The sequence below is a fragment of the Crocodylus porosus genome, unplaced genomic scaffold (assembly GCF_001723895.1).
Source record: "Crocodylus porosus isolate Cpor-Errol unplaced genomic scaffold, CroPor_comp1, whole genome shotgun sequence".
NCBI lineage: Eukaryota > Metazoa > Chordata > Crocodylia > Crocodylidae > Crocodylus > Crocodylus porosus.
The window spans coordinates 6,562,426-6,582,684 of NW_017728927.1; the positions used below are offsets into that span (position 1 = coordinate 6,562,426).

Genomic DNA, 20,259 nt, shown 5'->3' on the forward strand with positions numbered 1-20,259 from the left:
TTGTTGCTGGGGGGGAAGCAGGAGGGAACCAGCAGATGAGGACAGGAGATGCTTTTCAGGGTGGAAGCAGCAGGATGAAGTGGCATCCTTAGGTGACGTGACATCTCCAGGATTTCAGAGTGGTACAGTGGGGCCCATCCTGCCTGGAGCCCAGCACACTGGAGGGCTCAGGCCAGCATGCGTCCTTTATGTTGCTGGAAAAAAGTTGGGGTTTTTTTGCAGGGGGTGGAGGAGCCACCCGGATCCAGGAAGCGAAGCTGATGAGGAAGAAATATAAGAGCATAAATCTCACTGGCCTGGTTGAGTGGCATTTCCAGATGGAAGAAAGTTTAAATATGACCTGGAGCTTAGTCAAGCTGAAATTATTGGCATCACAGGGAAGGATTTTAAATGGTGATTTTATAGGGATCCTTTGCATAATGAATTCCTCAACCCCCCCCACCCCGCAGTACTTGACAAAATCAGGTTCTTGGTTACTGCTCTCCCTCAGCTCTGCCTTTTATCACAGGTATTTTTTAATTTGAAAAGCTGAATGTGTCACTTCAGTAATTAATAACCAGCTCTTTGGCACCAGCAACACTGCTGGAAGGTCCCACCACTAAAAAATTCTGCTTATGAGCTAATAACAGCTTCAGTCAAAATTATTTCTTAAATGAATTATTTCTTGGAGGCACCTCTCAGGCCTCGCTTCTTTTTTTCTGGTTAAAGCCGGTGCCTCAGAATTAGCAAGAAGTTGGTCATGTCTGTCATTGTTTTACTTTAAAGACATTTTGCAGGGTTGCGTGTATGGAGTGATAAGCCTAATTCCTATGCGTATAGAAGCAAAGCTTGGAGCAGCAAATGCTTTATATCTGGGAAAGGTGTTTTTCTTGGCTGGGAAAATTGTTCTGTTTTAATACACCGAGCACTGACTTTCTGTCTGGAGCCTGGATGGGGTTTGGAGACAGCGTCTCCTCTAAGCCTGGGTGATGGAAGAAAGACAAAATGAATTTGAATGATAACAAGCTGCTCTGTGTTTTCCTTTCTCTAGGGATCTTTCCAATAACAAAATCAGCAGTTTAGATGCTCAGATGTTCAAAAGCCTGACTTCCCTGGCAAAACTGTAAGTACATGTTGCACCCTTTTGGTCTCATGGCAAACTGAAGGCATGCATGAGCCATTATCTAAAATCCCTTTTTCCCCCTGTCTGGCAAGTCACTTCTGCTACACAGTCCATCTCCCTCATCCCAGGCTCCCGTGCTCAGGGCTCAGCTGTGCCCAAGGCCCCAGGTTCACATCCTTCACAAGGACTATCCAGGCAGTGCATCCAAGCGTATGGGGCAGCGATGCCCTGGAGCCCAGGCAGTTTGACTCAAACTGCTGGTCCTGCTGTAGATAAAGCAATAATCCCGTGCAGCCAAGACAGGCACTGAAAAGGCCGTGAGGACAGCTGTGTCAAAAGGCTTTAAGACCCTGGTGTCTAAATCAAGGGCTTTTGAGAGATGGTGCACATCCGACTCCCAAAGGCTCCTTGCTGAGTAGATCAAGCCCCTGCAAGCCCAGCTGGGGCAAGCCAGTGGAGGGACATGCTTAGCCAGGCAGCTCCACCCCAGCTGCAGCCGATCACACCAGCCAGATAGCCCAGAATGACAGTCACCTGGTAGCCTCTCGCTGGCTGCTAGGAAAGGAGCCAGCCACCCAGCTCCCGCAGAGACACGGCTGTGAGGTCTGCCTTTCCCGCCACTCCAGCACGGACACCAAGGGCAGGATGGCTCATGGGTCCTTGCACCTCTTTTGCCCCTAACAGTGGGCACCCCAGAGCTATTGTCTGCATGAGCCAAACCAGCAGCCCCGGAGCGAGATGGGGGGCTTGATCTCTGGGTGCTCTCTGCCTTGGTTTCCCCTCTTGGCCAGGGCTGTCTGTGGAATGGCAGTGCTGCAGCCAGAAGGTAGAGGTCTCCCCTTCCAAAGCAACCTCCCGTCTCTTAGCTCCTTCGAGGTTCAGCTAGTCCTTCAGCCCTCAGTGCAGGACCCTCGCTCTCTCCTTTTGCGGGGCTCATGCTCCCTAACTCTCATGTGAGGCGCCAGCTTTTTCCTAGCCTCAAGCCCCTGCTAACTGCTTACCCTCACCAGGGTGCACACATATTGTCTCCGAGTTTCTTCCCACCCCACCTGAGCAGCTTTTCCACATCAGCCTTTCCCCACCCAAGCCTGTTGCCATGCCAGCCAAGGCACCAACCAACCCAGCTTCCCTCCCCCATAGCCCATCCACAAGCTCTCTCTTACCAGCAGAAAGTTGCCTCTTTTATAGCAGGTTTGGCTTCTCTCCTGGAGTCACATGCCCACCCCAATCACCCACCTCACCTGGAGACTGCCTCTTGCAGAAAAATCCCAGCCTTAAAGGGGCATCCTCCTTGCAGCACAGGCTGCCTAGGGCCCTAAGGGGCAGCTCCTTGCTCATTACGTCTTAGGTCTGTTGGCTCCTAAGAGCAGAAGGAGAAGCTGGGCTCTACGGAGGACAATATGAATAACCAAACTTTGCTGAAGGCAGAATCCATTCCCCAAGCACAGCCCTCAGCTAGCCAGTGCCCTGGGGTGGCCTTGTACTCTCCAGGCACAGCGGGGCTTTCTTGCAATTGCTGAATGTTCTCATGAAACCTTACTTTCCCCTTCTCCTTGTATTGCAGAGATATAAGCCACAACCAGATTTCTACATTAGAAGATGGAATATTTGATAATTTATTTAATTTAACTGAAATGTAAGTTCTGGCTCTTCCACCCCCTGCATGCCGCAGTGTCCAAGACTGCCCTTCCCGTGCCTCCACCTGCTCCTCCGCCTGCTCGGGGATCTGGGGACAGCACAAAGATTCTCATTCAATGCCGGCATCCTCACAGCGCGCAACCCTGAGACCTGGGGAGGGTGGGGAGAGTTTCACTGGGGGTGGTAAGGCTTTGCCCAGCTCTAGTAAGAAGGATGATCTGCAGGAAAGGGCACTGACCCGGGACCCAGAAGCCTCAGACCAAAGTGCCTCAATCCTTGAGGTGCTCTCGCAAACATTTTCCTCAAGTCAGATCCATTCCAGGGATGAAAACCTCACATTTACAGTCGCTGTCCTGTGAGCCCGCACAAACAGACTGTGAGAATAGAGCTCCGTCATTGTTTCCCATTATGCTCTTAAAAGGGAATATGCAAAGGAGCAAGAATAATTTTTCAGCTCAATATTCACCCACACTGGGCTCTACCCTCAGGTTTTGACAGTAAACCTATACTCAGAGCACGTGGCTCTGTCTCTTAGGGAGGCGCTGTGCTGTGGGTCTAGAAATCAATGCATTTGCTATTCAAAGAACAAAGCAACTCATACTCTCAGTGCTGGGCACAGTGACTCATGCTTGTACCTTGAGTCCCGGGTTCAAATCCTGTGGGCAGCACAGCCAGTGCTGGTTGCACAAACATCTTTCCCTGCTCAGTCCTGTTTGCAGCTGACAGCCAAAGGCTATAATTTAGGCTGGGCTTGACAGCAATTAAAGTTTCCATCTTTTCATTAAACTGTCAGACGGAAAGATTGCCACTGAGTTTGCATTTCTTTTCTGACAGGCCCATTTTGTTCCTTTAGATTTCTTTTTTGTTTCTGGTGCAGAAAGTCTCCCTCTGCTACAGAGGTTGCCCCTGCACCCAACCGATGTTAAATGGCAGGCTGTTTTGAATATAAGATTATGCCTGTAATTTACTCCTAATTGCACCAATTATTGGTGGTGTGCAAAAAGTGCTTGCAGTGCTTGTCTAATTCCAGTCTTTAGAAAAATCCTGTTAATCACTGCTTGATTCTCCATTCTTTAACTCCCCTAGTGATTTTATGAGGCATCGCACTGGAGCGGTGCAGATGGCAACAGAGGGGACCCGTACGTTGGTGTAATGAACACTTATCACATGCTTCCCATTGTCAAGTTAACACATAATCTCCCTGTAATCCCTCTCTTATAGAAACTTAAGTCTGAATCCGTTTCTTTGCGACTGCAAACTTTCATGGCTGCCCCGCTGGGCGGAAGAAAGAAAAGTTAAAGTGATCCAGGCGGCCGAGACAAAATGTGCCCATCCTCCTGAAGTGGCCAACCTTTCTCTTTTCAACATTTCATTCACCAACTTGACTTGTGGTAAGGAAGGGCTCTGGCTCACAGTGGTGGTGAAGTCACTGCAAATGATGATGATAAGTGGTGGACCCTTGCTGGCTTTGAGACATGAGTGCCAATCCAACCCATGCAACGACTTGCAAGTCTCATCAGATGGGTCCTTGGTGAAGCTGAGCCAAGCTCCCAGGAGATACGTTAGTAAGACCAGTTTCCCAGCTGGCATCAACAGAGAGGTTCAGGACTGAATGGACTACAGGTATTAAGGCACCGATGCACATAGGGTACATCTGGAGTCCTGTGTCCAGTTCTGGGCCTCCCACGATGTGGACACATTGGAGAGAGTCCAGTGGAGGGCAACAAAAATGATTGGGGGGCTGGGGGACAGGACTAGTGAGGAGAGGCTGAGAGAAATGGGCTTATTGAGTCTGGAGAAGAGAAGACCGAGGGGGGAATTGAATAGCAGCCTTCAACTCCCTGCAAGGGGGCTGCAAAGAGGGTGGAGCTGGGCTGCTCTCAGTGGGGGCAGATGACAGATCGAGCAATGGGCTCAAGCTGCAGAAAGGAAATTGAGGTTGGATGTTAAGAAAAACTTTCTCACAAGGAGGGTGGTGAAGCACTGGGACAGGCTTCCCAGAGCGGTGGTGCAGTCTCCATCCTTGGAGGTGTTGAAGACCCAGGTACACAAAGCCCTGGCTGGGATGATGAAGTTGGGGCTGGTCCTGCGTGGAGCAGGGGGTTGGACTGGATGTGACCTCCTGAGCTCCCTTCAACCCTCCTTGTCTGATTCAATATTTATTTTTTTTTTAACTTAAAAAAAAAAGCTAGTTACTATGGAAACTGCAATGTAGCGGGCATGGTGGAGTCTAATGACATCTTTAAGTCAAGGGGAAGTTGTTGAATGGCTTTAGGAAATGCTAGCAATGACTCCTGATTACCACTGATTGCATGGGGCATACATAAAGTAATCAGGCTGATATGTGGGGGGAAGTTCAAGGCATCTCCAGGCATCTACAGCCTTAGCACGGGTCTTTTCCCCGGTATTTCTGCATCAACGGTGGCATGTCTCAGTGGCTCTAGCGAGGTTTCAGAGGGAGGCAGTCAGGGAAAGCTCAGGGAAGGACAACACTGTTGAGATGTTTGGGGGGGACATGTTGTAGCAACAGTTAGAAACAGAGCAAAACATGCCTGGATTGCGTGGGCAGGCCTGGACGCAAGGCAAGGAAGTCCCAGCTGGGCTGCGGCTGTGTACACTGCAAAGGGAGCGTGTGTTTGTGGCCGAAAAAATCTGCCCCTCTTAGGCAGGTCGGAGGATGGAGAACTCAAGCGGGAGAGCCTGCTGCTACCAGCAGGTGCACGTCTGTGTGCACCTGTGAGCCTGCATGTGTGTATTGTGTGTGTGCACATGTGCCAGTGCGGGTGCACATATGTGTATGTCTCTTCCCCCATGCTCCTCCATGTGCATTTTGTGTGTGCATGCATGTGCACCTTTACTCTTGCCTATGTGCAGCCATGTACATGTGTGCAGTATGCATGTAGTCCCACGTGCTGCCTTGCACATTCACCTCTGTGTCAGTGACAATGGAGGGAGGTCCTAGCTGCACCAGAGGACATGGGAGAGCAGGGCTTTCCCCTTCTCCACAGCACGGGGATGTAGGCATCTTCTCCACCCCCTCCACCACCTGCATATGCCTGCACTATTTGCATGTTTGGGCTTTTCACTTGGAAACTGGAGGCACAAGGGAGCAGCCTGCACCAGGCCAGGCAGGGAGACAGCCAGGATGCCCCACACCCCTGTGCTCCAGCTGCACACATGTGCAGGGGCTCAGACCAACCAGCTCCGCACCCGGGGAGCAGCTCTGCATCCCATCACTGCTGAGCCCGGCTGCCGCACAGCCCTGGGCTTGCAGCCGCGTATTCCCATTCCCACTTGTCTAAAGGGGCAGGAAAGCCCCCTGACGGGTCACCCAACAGGCTTGCCAGGTAGGACAGCTCAGCCCAGGAGCCCTCTCCTGCCACTCCTGTCCCCTTCGCAGGGGTGCAGCGCAGTGTTTTGGGGCCCAAAGCTCTGCTTTTGCCTGCTCCGCTTGCAGCTGAGTGCTCCGGTCTCTCCCCTCCAGACGCAGAGTACCTGGCATGCATGACTGACAACCGCACAGGAGAGGCCGACGCCATCGTCCTCTTTGCACCCGGCCACCATGAGAACCTCACCGAGGAAGCCTGCAGTGCCCTGTGCTACGCAGAGGACCAGGACTACGGCGGCTTCAGCGACCAAGGCTGGTGTCTGTGTGGTGCCGCCCTCCAGCCAAACAACTCCTCTGCTTGCTGGTCCTTTTGCACCGAGCCTGCACCTGAGCCGGCCTGCCACAGCCCGGCACTTGTTCCCTCCATCTTCCAGGCACGGCTGCAAGCCTCCTTCACGGGGCACCACCAGCTGTCCAGCCTGCACCATGCCGTGGCCTTTCGCCTCAGCGTGCCAGTTGCCATCAGCACTTTACGGTGGGACTTCGGGGACCTCTCGGGGGTCCTCAGCACTACCAACCACACCACTCTCCACAAGTACATGCTGCCTGGGTGGTACAACGTCACCGCCACCCTTCTTGTGGGCAGCAGGATCAGCTCCGTGCAGACGGAGGTCGAGGTGGTGACTCCCCCGGATGAAGTGGAGCTGCAGTGTCCTTCGCTGGTCAGGACGAGCGAGAGCCTGGACCTGAGGATCAGGAACAGGGGTGGCACTGGCCTGTCGGCAGCGTACAGCATCACTGCGGAGTCCAAGGACCTGGGCAAAGGTGAGCCGGCGGAGGGGACAAGGCTACGGCTGAGGCCAGGCTTGGCTGGGAGGTCCCTCTAAATCCCTTGCTTCCAAAGCCCTTCCAGCACAGGGACCCCTGGGCCTGACTCTCGCTTTGCAGCTGGTGCCCAGGGCACCGAGCATTGCTGTTCAGACTCAGTGGCCATTTGTGCCCATGGAAATGGCTGCATGCATGGCAGGACAATGGAGGCACAGACACAGTCGCTTTCTGTAGTGCCAGGTGCCTGCTGTGGGGCACCCGGGTTGGCCTGTGTGCCCAGGTAGGGCATGCATGTGGCTTAGCACCTTCAACTTGTGGCCTGTTATAAACTAGTCAGGGGGGATCAGCAGGCATTGGGGAAGTCACTGTTTCCCCGAGCACTGCCAGGAGTGACCAGGAATAACGGTGACAAGCTGGCAGAGGGTAGGTTTAGGTTAGATATCAGGAGGCGCTACTTCACAGTCAGGGCGGCTAGGGTCTGGAACCAGCTTCCAAGAGAAGTGGTGCAGGCTCCTACCCTGGGGGTGTTTAAGAGGAGGTTAGATGAACACCTAGCTGGGGTCATTTGACCCCAGTACTCTTTCCTGCCAGGGCAGGGGGTCGGACTAGATGATCTGCTCAGGTCCCTTCCGACCCTAGAAACTATGAAACTATGAAACTTGACATTTCTGCCACTCCACAGCCCCTTGTCTCCTTCCTCCCCAAACTCCTGGTTCATCACAGCTCTTGTACACCCCACAGAGCAAGTTTCTTAGTAGGTAACAGCCCCCAGCCACTATGGCCCTGTGGTGCGGTATGCACCTGGGACCACTGGCAGCACACGGGCTCTTACCACCCAGACAATGAGCTGGTAGCAGCAGGTGGCTCATCATCTGTGCGTCCAGCCAGGGAAGGGGGACACGGTCCCACATGCTTAGCTGGGTCTTACCATGGCAGGCTGAGAGTCTCCCCTTGCAACGTGTCTATGGAAACCACTTCATGCTCCGGTTTTTCTTTCGCAGCGGTTCACCCCCTGTGCCCCTCGGATGGCTTGGTCTTCCCTGGCAATGGCTATTGCTACCGGCTGGTGGTGGAGAAGGCCGAGTGGCTGAAGGCCCAGCAGCAATGCCAGGAGCATGGCAACGGCGAGCTGGCCTTTGTGAGCAGTCCCGAGATCCAGAGCTTCTTGGTCTCCCGGGTCATCAGGTGAGTGGGACAGGGGGGCAGATGGCAGAGTCCCAGCTCAAGGGGCCAGGGATTTCATCTCCCTCTCATGCAGAGAGTCCGGCCTTCTGCGCTCACTGGGGATTAGCACCCAAGCGAGGGTTTTGCAGGGCATAGCTGACCCCGCTGCCACCCTCCACACATGCTCGCAGGTGGGGGAAGGCTGGGGAGAAGCAGAGCCCTGCAGCAGGTGCATTGGCAGTGGTGGGAAGCCCAGCATCCGGCACATGAGCCCCAGAGAGGGCAGGCTGCACTCAGTTGGGAGGAGCCCGATGCCCCAGGCTGCATGTGGGGCAAAGGCGGGAGGTCCTCAGTGGGCAGAGGGGCACGGCAGCATCCCTGTCTGCGAGGCACAAGCGCCTGCTGAATTTGTAGGGGGTGGAGGCAGCATTTGAGTCTAGTTTGCTGCAGGTAGGGTGCTTGAGACAGACCTCAGGGCTCATCAGAGGTCATTCAAGGCCTCTCTGGCCACAAAATTCCCCTCTAAGCTTGTGTACCAATGGCTGCTGCCACACCCCAGAGGTGGCTGCATTTCACCGGTGCTAGCAAAGGGCTTTGGGAGCCTTGGTAACAAGGAAGGTAGGTGCTTGGATTGCAGGGTCTCAGCCACATCGTCCCCTCCGCTAGCTCTCAGCCCTCTTGGGAACAAATATGTGTCAGGTTGTGATGGCATCCATCCTATCCCAATGCCAGGACTCACTAACCAGATAGCCGGGGATTGAACCCACCCGATAAATGCCCCTCGTGCAGTCGGCCACCTAAGGGGGCAAATGACTGAGACGCCTTTCAAGGGGACTGGCCACACTGGTCAGCTTGCAGATGCAGATGCTGGCAGAGGCTCCTTCATAAACACGTCCCAGCCAGCCCACGAGCCGCACAGCTGCGTGTGACGTAGCCTGCACTGGGCCCGGCGCCCCTTCTCCCAAGCTTGTTTTCCTGCTCTGTTCCCCTCGCCCGGGGATTTGTCCCGAGATTGTGCACATGTGGTCCCTGGCATGGCCGGGCCAGAGGAGCCTGCCTGAGCCAAAGGGTCACTGGGCGCACTGATTTATCATGGGTTGCGTGCGGGGCGGCTGACAGGCTGTAGGGGCGGTGAAATCATGAGGCCTGGGAAGGAGTGAGCCGACTTCCCAGCTGCTGTGGCTTGCCATTCCCCGCCCAGCTCCTTTCATTAATCCGTTCAGATAAACGTGAATGAGACAGTTCCAGGAGGCGATTTCCCTGGTGATAAAGCCCACATGAGCTGGGTTGCAGCATGCAACCTCCCGGGCTCCTCCTGGGGAAACAACTGGTGCAGAACACGGCCCTTGGACCCGCTCTTGCTGCTCCTCCTCCCTCCGAGCCCCTTCACCACTGTGCCATGGACCGGGTCCCTCCCCAAACCAGTACATCATGAACCACACGCTTCATCCGAACCTCCTGGGGTTTCGCTCTGCCAAGTCAGGTTGTTCAGTAGGTGTGTAGTTATGCTGCCGCTTTCGTAAGGTGCGGATGAGATCTTACTTTGGTCAAGGGAGAATTTAATCCGGCGCTTGCTCCTTTCAAGTCCCTGGAGCCAAGAGGCAGGGAACAATTCTGCTTGTGTCTCTGTTCGTCTCTTTGAGGACTTGCCATTAGATCATAGCTGGAATCAGAAAAGGAAAAACTCCATCGGCTTTTACCGCCCGCTCCCCCAAATCTCTCCCAGCAGTTTGGGAGCCGAACACCGCAGTTATTTATTTTTTAATCTTATTTGCCATGAAAGCTACTGATTCACAAAGCAGTTATTTTGGTCGTCGCTTTTCAACGTGACCTCATTAATCATCCCATCTGGCACGGAGCAAGAGACACCAATTATCTCCTCCGTCTGCTTTCTGCAAAGCCGCCGTGCCATCCTCCAAGCGTGGCTGCTCTCACCAGAAAGTGGAGAGGGGCTGGAGTGCAACTTGGAGAGAGGGCCAAAGGCTGTGGGACGTGCCAGGCAATGGCTTCCCCTGCAGACTTAGGGAACCAGCACCCAGGCATAAACAGCACTGTCATGGGGAGAAACAGAGGGCAGACCCCGAGGAGCTGGGGAGAACCCTGGGGTCAGGAAGCCACTGGGGAAGGCAAAAGTAAAAGGAAAGAAACAAAAAACTTCTTGCCTATAGCAGGATCCGCGGCAAAGCCGAAAATGGAGGCAGGACTCAAGCGGCTCGTTAGCCGCGCCTTTATACAGCTGCGGCCAGCAGATAACGCCGGCAGCAGGAGCTGGCCGGCGGCTATAAAAAGGGCCACTGGTAAGGAAGCAGGGACCTTAACAGAGAGGTCCCTCCCAGAGCCCCTACAAAGGGAAAAGGGGTGGGAAGCTGCCTCTTCCAACACGGGAACACAGCGAAGCCTGCCGTAGGAACACCGCTGGTGGTGGCAGCACAGGGAGCAAGGAAGCTGTCATCCCTTGCTCAGACTGGGGGCCCGGCCCTGTAGACCAGAAAGAATGGAAGGAGGGTGACACCAGGGGCTACTACCGGGGAGCCAGAGGGAGCAGCAGCCACCAGGACGCCAGACCAGGTGGGATCGTCGCAGGCTCTGGTGGGCTTGAGGAGACGCCCCAGGTAAGGGACAAAGGGCATAAGCAGCACAAGGGGCTGCAGAAGATGGGCCCCAGTGGCGTAGAGCCCCCACAACGAGGGACGTGTAGGAGGTGCGCGGAGAAGGGCCACCATGGGTCCAGCGAGCCCACAGGTGAGTCGAAGAGTGAAGAGGAGAGTGTTGGAGCTAGCAGCCTAGCCAGGTCCCACTTTATGGCTGCCTAGGGACCTTGGGCATCTGAGGCCTGGCATTGTTGAGCTAGATGTGAGTATAGAAGGCAAGAGGGTAGAGACCTTCCCCTTTTTGTGCACATCTTCATATTTTCTTTGTTGTTGATAACGTTTCTTTTGTTTCCCACCTTTGGAGGGGTTGTGATGCAAGGTATCTAGGGACCAGGTGTTGCTTAAGACCAGGAGGGGTTACTATCTCCTGGGATGCCAGGCAGTAGTAAGGCGCTGTGGGTGGAGGTAGGATTAGGCCCTTCAGGCTGATACAACCATCCCCAGTGAGCATCTGCAGAGCCCCAGCAGTCGGAGAAACCGGCCGAAGGACATCGTGAACCCATTGAAGCAGGGTGTAAGGGCAAGGTAGAGGGGAGGTGGAGCCTCGCAGAAGATCAACATCCAGCTGTCCCATACTCGAGAGAACCCCAGCAGTCGGACACCCCATCACTAGAATAAGATACGAAGTCGTGGCAGGCGAGATTGGGGGAGAGAATATTCAGGAGAGAGACATCCACTCGATGGGACAGCAGGGATGGACAGGTGAACACCCCCGAGCATCTGGGGCTGTGTGGTGCGTGACTGGATGTTCAAGATCAGACGGGCACAAGCATCTTGGGGGCAAGAGAGAAAAGCCTCTTGTGGCTGTTGAAGACCTGACAGTGCTTTCCCTACATCAGCCTTGAGGCTCAGCCAGTTTCCTAATTGGGAAGTCACAGTCCACTTGCCTAAAATGATCCGAGCAGCTTCCACTGTACATGGCATGCTTTGCTTCCTACCCCAGGAGGCTTTGATGTACTGGTGCCGAGAGCCTGTCATTTCCTACCCCAGATGTTGTGACATTTCAGGAGTGAATTATGCAGTCCCATGTCTTGACTTGCAGGAGACCCTCAAGGCCCCGGCCTGCCTTTCATTCAACTCTGCCCCACTGCTATTGCCACCTGCGGCGCAGGGCTCGTGGCAGCTGGGTTTCTTCAGAAGTCCCCAGAGGCAAAGGACAAGGTTTGCTGAAGAGACAGATCCATCTGAAAGCGTGGCGTGGCCCTAAACCGCTTGAGAGCCCCAAGGAAGGGCTCTGTGATACCCCAAAGCTTGTTGGAGTCTAACCCGGCCATGCAGTTGGTCCAGTAAAAGAAATCAGCCACAGCAATCCTTGCGCCTTTGACCTTGACTCGTTTCAGAGCTAAAGGACAGGGGTTAAGGTAATACAGGTGTGCCAGGGTATCCCTTCAACTCGCATTTGAGTTGGGCCTGGGACAGCCTTGCTGGGTACCTGGGGTTCAACCCCTCTCTGCCACTTCTAAACCCGCCGCTCCTGCCGTTGACGTTGCAGTGTTAAAACATGTTGGTCCCTACATCTGTCTCGGCGTGGATGGGTGCCTGGGTGCTGATTGTGGGTGCTGCGTTCCCAAGCCAGACTGGGTTGTGGATGGCATTGTTCAGAGAGGAGGAAAAGGAAGAACCAAGGACAATTCAAATCAGTTTTGCAAACCACCGAAGCTCCGGCACCTTTCCTTCCTTTGGACCACCATGGGTCTTCCTTCCATCTCTTGTATTTGGTTTGCTTATCGGGTATGCTGTGCACATCATTGTAGCAAGCCGCCTAGCACCTCCCCATGCTGAACTATGGGTTGTAGGAACTATAGGATCGCTATGCTATATATAGTCTGTTACTAAAGGCAATGCTTCCTGAACTTCCTGGGCTGTTGAATCAACAGGGCCCCAGCTCTATCCCACAGGCAGGGTGCTTTCAGGACAGTAGCTTTAACTGACTAGCAGGCTGCAATGAGATTTGTCATTAAAGAACTGGATCCTGGTGGTGGAAGGAGCATTGCCATCAGGTCGTTGTTAAAAGGGGTCTGAGACCCCTGGGTGGAAGCGGCTGTTGTTCTGGTTCTTATTTTCATTGAGAACCAGAGATGGCATCGGTCCCAGATCTTCCTCGTGCTTGTGATTTCCTGACGGATTCTAGCTCGACTTATATTCTGGGTTATTTCTGTAGGAGCTTGGACGTCTGGATCGGATTCAACGATTTCGCAAGCGCCGGAGCGCAGCAGCGTGGCGAAGGCTTCAATCTGGAGAGCTGTCAGAACTGGCTGCCTGGGGAGCCCCATCCCTCCAATGCCGACCACTGCGTCCGCATGGGCCCAACAGGCCAGTGCAACACTGACCTGTGCATCGCCACGCACAGCTATGTGTGCCAGTACAAGCCGGAAGGTGGGTTCTGCTGCCTCCCTGCTCTCCACGGGCTGGGGTGGAAGCACATGGGCTTTTCACATCCTGGCATGAGTCAGTCCAGGGGGAAGGGGAGGGAAGGGCCTTCCTCCACCCCTCCCCGGTAATCGTCGTCTTTGCTGGATGGAATCTGGAAACTTCGATTGGGCAGTAAAAGGGTAGAGACCGTGGGAAGGGGAGAAACTGCAGGGGAGATGGAGATGGCTTCTCACTCTGCCTTACTATCCCCCACGAGGTTTGAGAAAGGGCTGGTTTGGGAGCATGGGTAGAAACACCTAGCACTAGTTGCATACAGCTGATCGGATCTGTGCAAGGGCCCTAACTGAAATCAGAAAATTAGGGTTGGGAGGTCACATCTAGTCCAACCCTTTGCTCAAACCAGGACCAGCCCCAGCTACATCATTCCAGCCAAGGCTGAGTTGAGCTGGGCCTTAAAAACCTCCGAGGATGGAGAGTCCAGCACCTCTCTGGAGTCTGTCTGTGTGTCTTGCATTTGCTTCTCACTGTTGTAGTCTAGGAACCACCTTAGTGCAGGTAGACAGGTCACAGAGACCAGCTGTCGTTACTGGGACATCCCAGGTGCTTGCCTGGCATCCTTAAGAGACTCCTCAGGGGATGTACAAAAAACTGGGGTTTGGTTGCGAGCTTTGAATCAACAGCCTTGCACCGCGAGGAAGCTGCTGCATGGCCATCTAGCCCTGCCTGCATGTCCAGCAAATGTCTGAAAACACGGATGTCCTTGGTTCTCATGCGGGGACGTGGCCCTTTGTTCTTGGGGGAGGTTCAGGGAAAACATCATGCCAAAGCCCAGGCTCAGGCAGCAGGGTTGAAAGTGCGCAGTCCCTGTATGTAATGGCCCTCTGTGGGGATGCTGGAGAAGCAGGCACTAAAACCAGTGCCTGAATTACTGTAGTATTTGTCTTTTTTCTAGCTGCTTGTGCAGCAACCCAGTCCTCTACCCACCAGGGGCGACATGCAAGGGAGCTGAAGTAATATGGCTCATGATGGTCAGGCAATGCATAAGCTTATGGAGTCTGTCTTATGCTTTGCCTGATCATCATGAGCAATATTGCTTCAGCTCCCCCGAATTTCCCTTGCATGTTGCCCACTGAGGGATTTGCTAGAAAAGGAAAAGTTGTGGAGGGGAGATCTGGGCTGAGATCTGACCAGTTAAGTCAAGGTTGAAGGGTGTCAAGTAGCATCTCCCGTGCGCAGAACGTCAGGAGTAACCTCAGCCTCTTCTCCCAATAGTCCAAACATGTCCCCATATTAACAGACATGAGCTCTCCCGTGCCTGCTGTCTGGGTGAGAGGAGACAGTGCCCACAGGATGCCAAGGACTCAGATGCCCGAGCTTACCTTGCCTTCCAGTGAGCTGGGTCACCTGCTCCCATCTTTGTGGGCATTGCAGTTAGCTGATTTATCTCCGCTCGGTGCAGCCCAAGGGCTGGAGGTTCAAATGTTTCCTCCATATGAATGACTTGGGGTAGAATCTATTGAGGGGGAAGCCAACTGGCCAGGAAAGACTTCACCTGGGGGACCCCCCTCCTTCCCCGTAGCCTGAGCAAACTGCCCGGAGACAAATTCCCCATCCTTACAGACAAACAAGGAAGGCAGATGGAGATGGGAGGAAGCACAAGGCATGACAGGGAGACAGAGAGCAATGATGGGAGGTGATACAGGTAAGGGGGAAAGGCAAGAGATGATGGACCCCAGGGGATGTGGCACCAACAGCTGCTGGTACCTTCAGCCCTTAAAAGTCAGCCTGGTTCGGAGCACCTCGAGCTGGCTTCTGCTTTTGAGGGAAACCAGGCGGCCTCGGCCAAGTTTCCGCAGGTGTGCGAGTGGGGGTCTGTTCACCCCAACAGCAAGCCCCAGACACAGGACAGGAAGGAGAGGTGGTGGAGGTGGAAAACGAAGCACAAGAGCAGCTGCTTCTCCTACAAGAGGGAGGCGTCATGTGGCTGCAGCTCATCCAAGACGCGCTTTATAATTCCCCCTGCTCTGGGCGTTGCTGCTGTGAGCCGCGGCATGCTTTCGTGCAGGCAGGGCAGAGGGCCGGTTGCAGGGTTTCCTGCATCTCCCCGGCGTCACGTAACGCCTCGTTCATCCACAGGGATTCTCTTAAATGCCGACAACTTTTACGTGGGCAACCCGGCATTCGACTCGCACGCGCCTGTGAGGAACGTGACCAGGGAAGATTCGCTCTCGGCCCCGCGGGACGCGGTGGAGGTAAGGCAGACACGCGCTCTGGCCTCTCGGCGCTGGCCCTGGCCATGGGCAGCTGTGTGATGCCCCGGGGTTTTGTTTTCCAGATGCTGATGTTCCCCACTTGGGAGTTCGAGCACGAGGGATTTTTAACTGCCTTTGAGTTTGTGACTCAAGAGCTGCAGCAGCCTGCTCAAGTGAGGCTTCAGGTGCATAGGCCGGCTGGCAGAGAAGGTAGCGTCTCATCTCCCCTCCCTCCCTGACTAGGTTTGGTTGTAATGGGGCGCTTAAAGCGCTGCCCTGGGGGCCTTTTCTCCAGAATGACTTTATGCATTTTTTTCCCCTCTTGAGGAATCACCAGCCTGAAGTTTTCCCCTCCCTGCTTGGGCTGGAGCGACATCCCGGGGCTGTCTCCATGCAGGCCTCTTAGGTTCCAGCATGTAGATTTGAGGGTCACCTCTTTAACCCAGATGCCTTTTCCCGAAGATGTGTAGCGGGTGTTGGAGTTAAACTGGTACTCAGCAAAAACCCATTTCTTCCCCATGGCTGGGGCTTTCTGCCTCCGGGCTCCTCTGCCACTGGCATGCTCCTATTGATCACCACTGAACATCGCAGGTCAGGTGGGAATTGAACAGATGCTTCCCCCGCTCCCAAACAAGTCTGGCACTGTCTTTTGAGAGCTGAAAAGGGCACGAACCCTGCAGAGTCACAAGCCTGGCAGGGGAACCGCTCCACAGATTCATAGAGACGTGTGGCTGGAAGGGACCTCCAGAGGTCACCTAGTCCAATGCCGAGGCAGGATCATTCCTACACAAACCATCTTATATAATCCATAATCTAAACTCTACATAAGACTACCGTCAACCCTGCACACCACCCTGACTGGTGTCAAACCAGTCTTTAAATCTCCCAACAGAGCTGGGCATGGCCGAGATACTGCCCGCTCCCTGGCTGCCCTCCTCCCCGTTGGCTGTGTGCAGACAAGAGGTGTCTGTAAGGCTAGTGCTCGCTCAGGCTGGGATGGTTCCGGGCAAGCTTGCCGGCAGGAGAGAGGTGCTGCAAAGTAGAGGCCCAGATGCAAAGCTGTCCCACCGAGGTCCGGGAAGTTGTCCCCACTTTCACCACCTCTCCATTGGGTGCAAGGGGGTCCGGCAGTTGCAGCCGCAGCACCCTTGAGAAGTGGGGCTGGAAGGGACCTCCAGAGGTCACATCTAGTCCAGCCCCCTGCTTGGGGTCGGGTCAGCCCTGTGCAAGCCATCCCAGACAGATCCATTGTCCAACACTTAGCAAAGGTGCAGTCAGCCCTGGCATGACCACGATACAACCACGGGTGACATAGGGGGATGGTGATAATCCTAGCAAAGTTTTCCTTTAGTTTTGCCATATGTCCTGGAGGATAAAGAAGAGCCGGAGCAAAGGAGCTTGTGGAGAAATGAATTCAAACCCTTGGTTTTCTCCTTGGGGATGGCGGCAGGGTTGTGTCAGCGCAAATTACAGCCCCCCAAGTCTAGCATCATGCAGGAGAAAACTTCCTGACCACAAAACACGACCACAGATCATCCTTGTCATTTGGCAGAGGAGGGATGGATGGATCAGGCCTTTTCCATGCACCTCTGTACAACCAAGAGAGAGTAAGCAGTGACCAGTGACAGGGACCTCTGCAGGCAGCTTGCTATGGTCACGCTGCCTGCGGGCTTTTTAAAAGTATTTTTGGCATTGAAACACTAACTAGCAAAAAATCAATTCATGTGTTTTCAGCGTCCAGGCCAGCCCTGCTCAAGAAATGAGCCAGCTTTCACTTGGAAATAGGTCTGGTTTAGCTCAAAAAATGCTCCGTTTCCTTTGGAAAAAGGACTCTCTTGCTTTCTTAATGATCTTTGTACCTTGATGCATTTTTCCACAGAAATAGGTCAGTTCCTTCTCCCATAGCACAATGCCGTGGCCTGAAATATTGTATTACCCAGTGAAGCACGAGAAAAATCTCGATTTGCCGGTGATTGAGGGGTTTTGTTTGATAACACGTATTCCAGACAATGAAAGCCGTGCATGCACGACAGCTGGTAGCTTGGCTGCGAGTATCCTGGTAAGGTTTAGTGTATGCGTGAGAGGTCACCAGGACCCTCGACACATCTGCCTAGGAAGGAGTATGGAGGAGTGGAGGCTGCCCAGACTTTCCATTCCCTCTTCAGACTACTGAGACCGAATCCAAAGGCCAGACCGAGTCCAGACATTTGGTGCCTCGATGGCTGCAGTTATATCCGCCGCCATGTCTCCCGCGTGGTAGACAACGATTTCACCGCTGAACCACAGAGAATCATGCAAGTTAAAGGAAAGACGTCATTTCTGGCCCGGCACCAGCCAAGTTGCCATGTGCAGGGATCTGGATGCACTTCCCCCTCTGTTCAGCACCGGTTGGTTACGTTTAGCCTAGTGAAGCCCTTGTCCGGCATAAATGTACATTTGTCATTTAACAAATGCAAAAATCTAATGCTACCTTTTATTAGACCAACTAGGAATAATAATAGCAGGTCTAATACGAGGTAGCATTTCTGGACCAAGAGTTCTAGCTCTTCGCATTTCTTTTTGTCTCAGACCAACGCGGCTACCAAGTGCATCCCTGAAACATGGATTTTTGTCATTTAAGTAACTCATTATTTGGCAGGCAGTTCATCCACTGGCCGTTCATCCATTGCTTCCCTCCTGTGTGCAATAGCTCAAGGCCATGTCAGCGGTGGCCTGAACCGACGGGTTTGCTCTCTTGCCTGTTCACAGGTTACAAAGAGGAAGAAAGTGCTGCGCAGCCATTCAACACTTCTCAGGACAATGGGAACTGGACACTACTTGAATGCCCTGCTGGTTTCCAGTGGTGTCACTTGACTAACACGTGTGTGTCACTAAGCAGTGGCTGCAACACGACAGAATGCGCCGACAATCTCACCGCCACGACTGCCCCTGCCGCTCCTGGGCACGATGACGGCCCACTCCGCTACGAACTCCTCAGAGAGTTCCTGTTCGCTGTACCCGCCGGCACCTCAACTCAGTATTTGGTGAGTGGCTGTTAACACACGTGGCCGACCCGTGGGTAGGGCGATTCCCCTTGGGCACTGTGGGCCCCAACCTGTTTCAGGTGCCATTCCCATCCTACCGATAGGGAAACTGAGGCACAGTGAAGCTAAGGGTCTTGCCCAAGATAACACCATGAATAAATAGCAGAACATAGCATAGACCCCAGGAGCCTCCCTCCTCTCTCCGTGAAGCCACAAAACCACCCCCAGTAACTTGTTGCAGCAACGACATGGGCAGAGGGGTCAGGGTTGAAAGCTTTGTGCAGGATTTTACAGGGGCATTGAAAAAGGAAGCGACACTAGCATAAAACTGGTGTCCACCTTAGCACAGACCACACAACTTCTCTTGGCAAAGGGCAGCGTGTTAGGAAAGTGCTTGGTGTCTCGTTGGCTGCGGTCATTATGTTGGCAAACTTCTTCCCCCGCCCAAAGAAGAGGCTGCTGAGCATTTAAGCCGCTGGCTCTAAAGCATTTCCTACCTACCCAGGTCTTGTTCGGCGATGAAAGCACCTTGGTGAGGTCTAAGGACGTCTTTAGCCTCCAGCATGACGCCGGTCCGGGCTTGTTCCTCCAGTGCCAGCCCAGCAGGACTTCTCCATACAGACACCACTACCTAAGCACCAACTCTTCTGACTGGTCGCCCCACCTGCCTGTCAGCCTCACCGGTGCCACCTGGCAGAACGACACCGTGTGCTCTCTCAGGGTCCTCTACGCCGCCGAGCAGGTCGTGCCTATGATCGGCCAGCCCAACCCAGGGCTGGAGCATCGAGGCCGCTACACTGTGAAAGCCACCGTGGACAACAGGGTCTTCAGTGCCAACTTATCTTGCAGTTTCTGGGTCATTTCCCCGGTGACGGGCCTGCGCGTCATCTACCCGCCAGCTCAAGGAGGCATAGTCTACGTGCCGACGAACCACTCCTCGCTGGTGGTGAAGATCTCCTCCGGGGTGAACGCCACAGCCGGCTGGCTGGGTGGGAACTGGAGCTTCCCCTTTGAAGGGGCGTGCCCGCCTGCCGTGGCTCCGCCAACAGCCGACTGCACCAGAGACACCAACGACACCTGGTTCTCAGTGGTTGGGCTCAGCGGCCTCGGGGATGGTGTGAACACGCTGGTGCTCGTTGCAGAGAACGCGGTGAGTGCCCAGAACATCACCATCAGCGTGAAAGTGGAGGAGCCCATTCGAGGGCTCCGTGCCACCCCGGACCCGGAGACCAGAGTCTTGCTCAACACGCGGGTGGTGAGTCACAAAGTTTGCGCCTCGCGGGGATGTGGGGGGGTGGGGAGCCCTGTGATCCTTCTGGTGTCTTCAGTCCTTGGTGCACGTCCCTCCCTCCCCATTGCCAAGTTAAAAACCGCTCCAGCAGCAGTTGGGGAACGGCTGCTTGGTAGCTACCCACCGGATCTGTCAAGGGCTCCTTTGAAATCCTTGTCTGCATGTGGCAGAAAGGATGCTTGTTTGTGCCCTCCATCTGTCCTCTGGGTCGTCTGCCCTTGTCTGTCCTCTGGGCTGCCTCTAAAGCTGCACACGTGGATCGAGAGGTAGATTGTCCTAGTAGACATGCATTGGGATTCCAGCAGTGTCGAGTCCCCAGTTCTCTTTGGCTGTTGGGACACACTTTGAAAATGCCAACTGATTTTGGAATAAGAATAAAAAAAACAAACTTGGAAACGACCTTGCAAAGAAGCTTAGGCAGCAGACACCATTGCCCCGCTCCCCTCCAGTAGTCTCTTGGAGCCTCTTCATAGATTTCATAGACATTAGGGCTGGAAGGGACCTCGGGAGATCATCGAGTCCAGTCCCCTGCCCAAAGGGCAGGAAGTCAGCTGGGGTCATAGGATCCCAACAAGATAAGCATCCAGTTTGCTCTTGAAGGTGTTCAAT

General features: G+C 54.1%; 1 protein-coding gene across 1 annotated transcript in view; it reads left to right on the forward strand.

The window, feature by feature from the left end:
• The first annotated feature begins 994 nt into the window (after nt 1–994).
• PKD1 (polycystin 1, transient receptor potential channel interacting) overlaps nt 995–20,259 on the forward strand; it is a 61,234-nt gene continuing 41,969 nt past the window's right edge. The window contains 11 exon segments of the mRNA XM_019541862.1: nt 995–1,009; nt 1,011–1,102; nt 2,667–2,738; nt 3,962–4,131; nt 6,225–6,893; nt 7,898–8,081; nt 12,873–13,087; nt 15,221–15,336; nt 15,420–15,546; nt 18,085–18,359; nt 18,865–19,614. Of these exon segments, the coding sequence (XP_019397407.1) occupies nt 995–1,009; nt 1,011–1,102; nt 2,667–2,738; nt 3,962–4,131; nt 6,225–6,893; nt 7,898–8,081; nt 12,873–13,087; nt 15,221–15,336; nt 15,420–15,546; nt 18,085–18,359; nt 18,865–19,614 (2,685 nt within the window).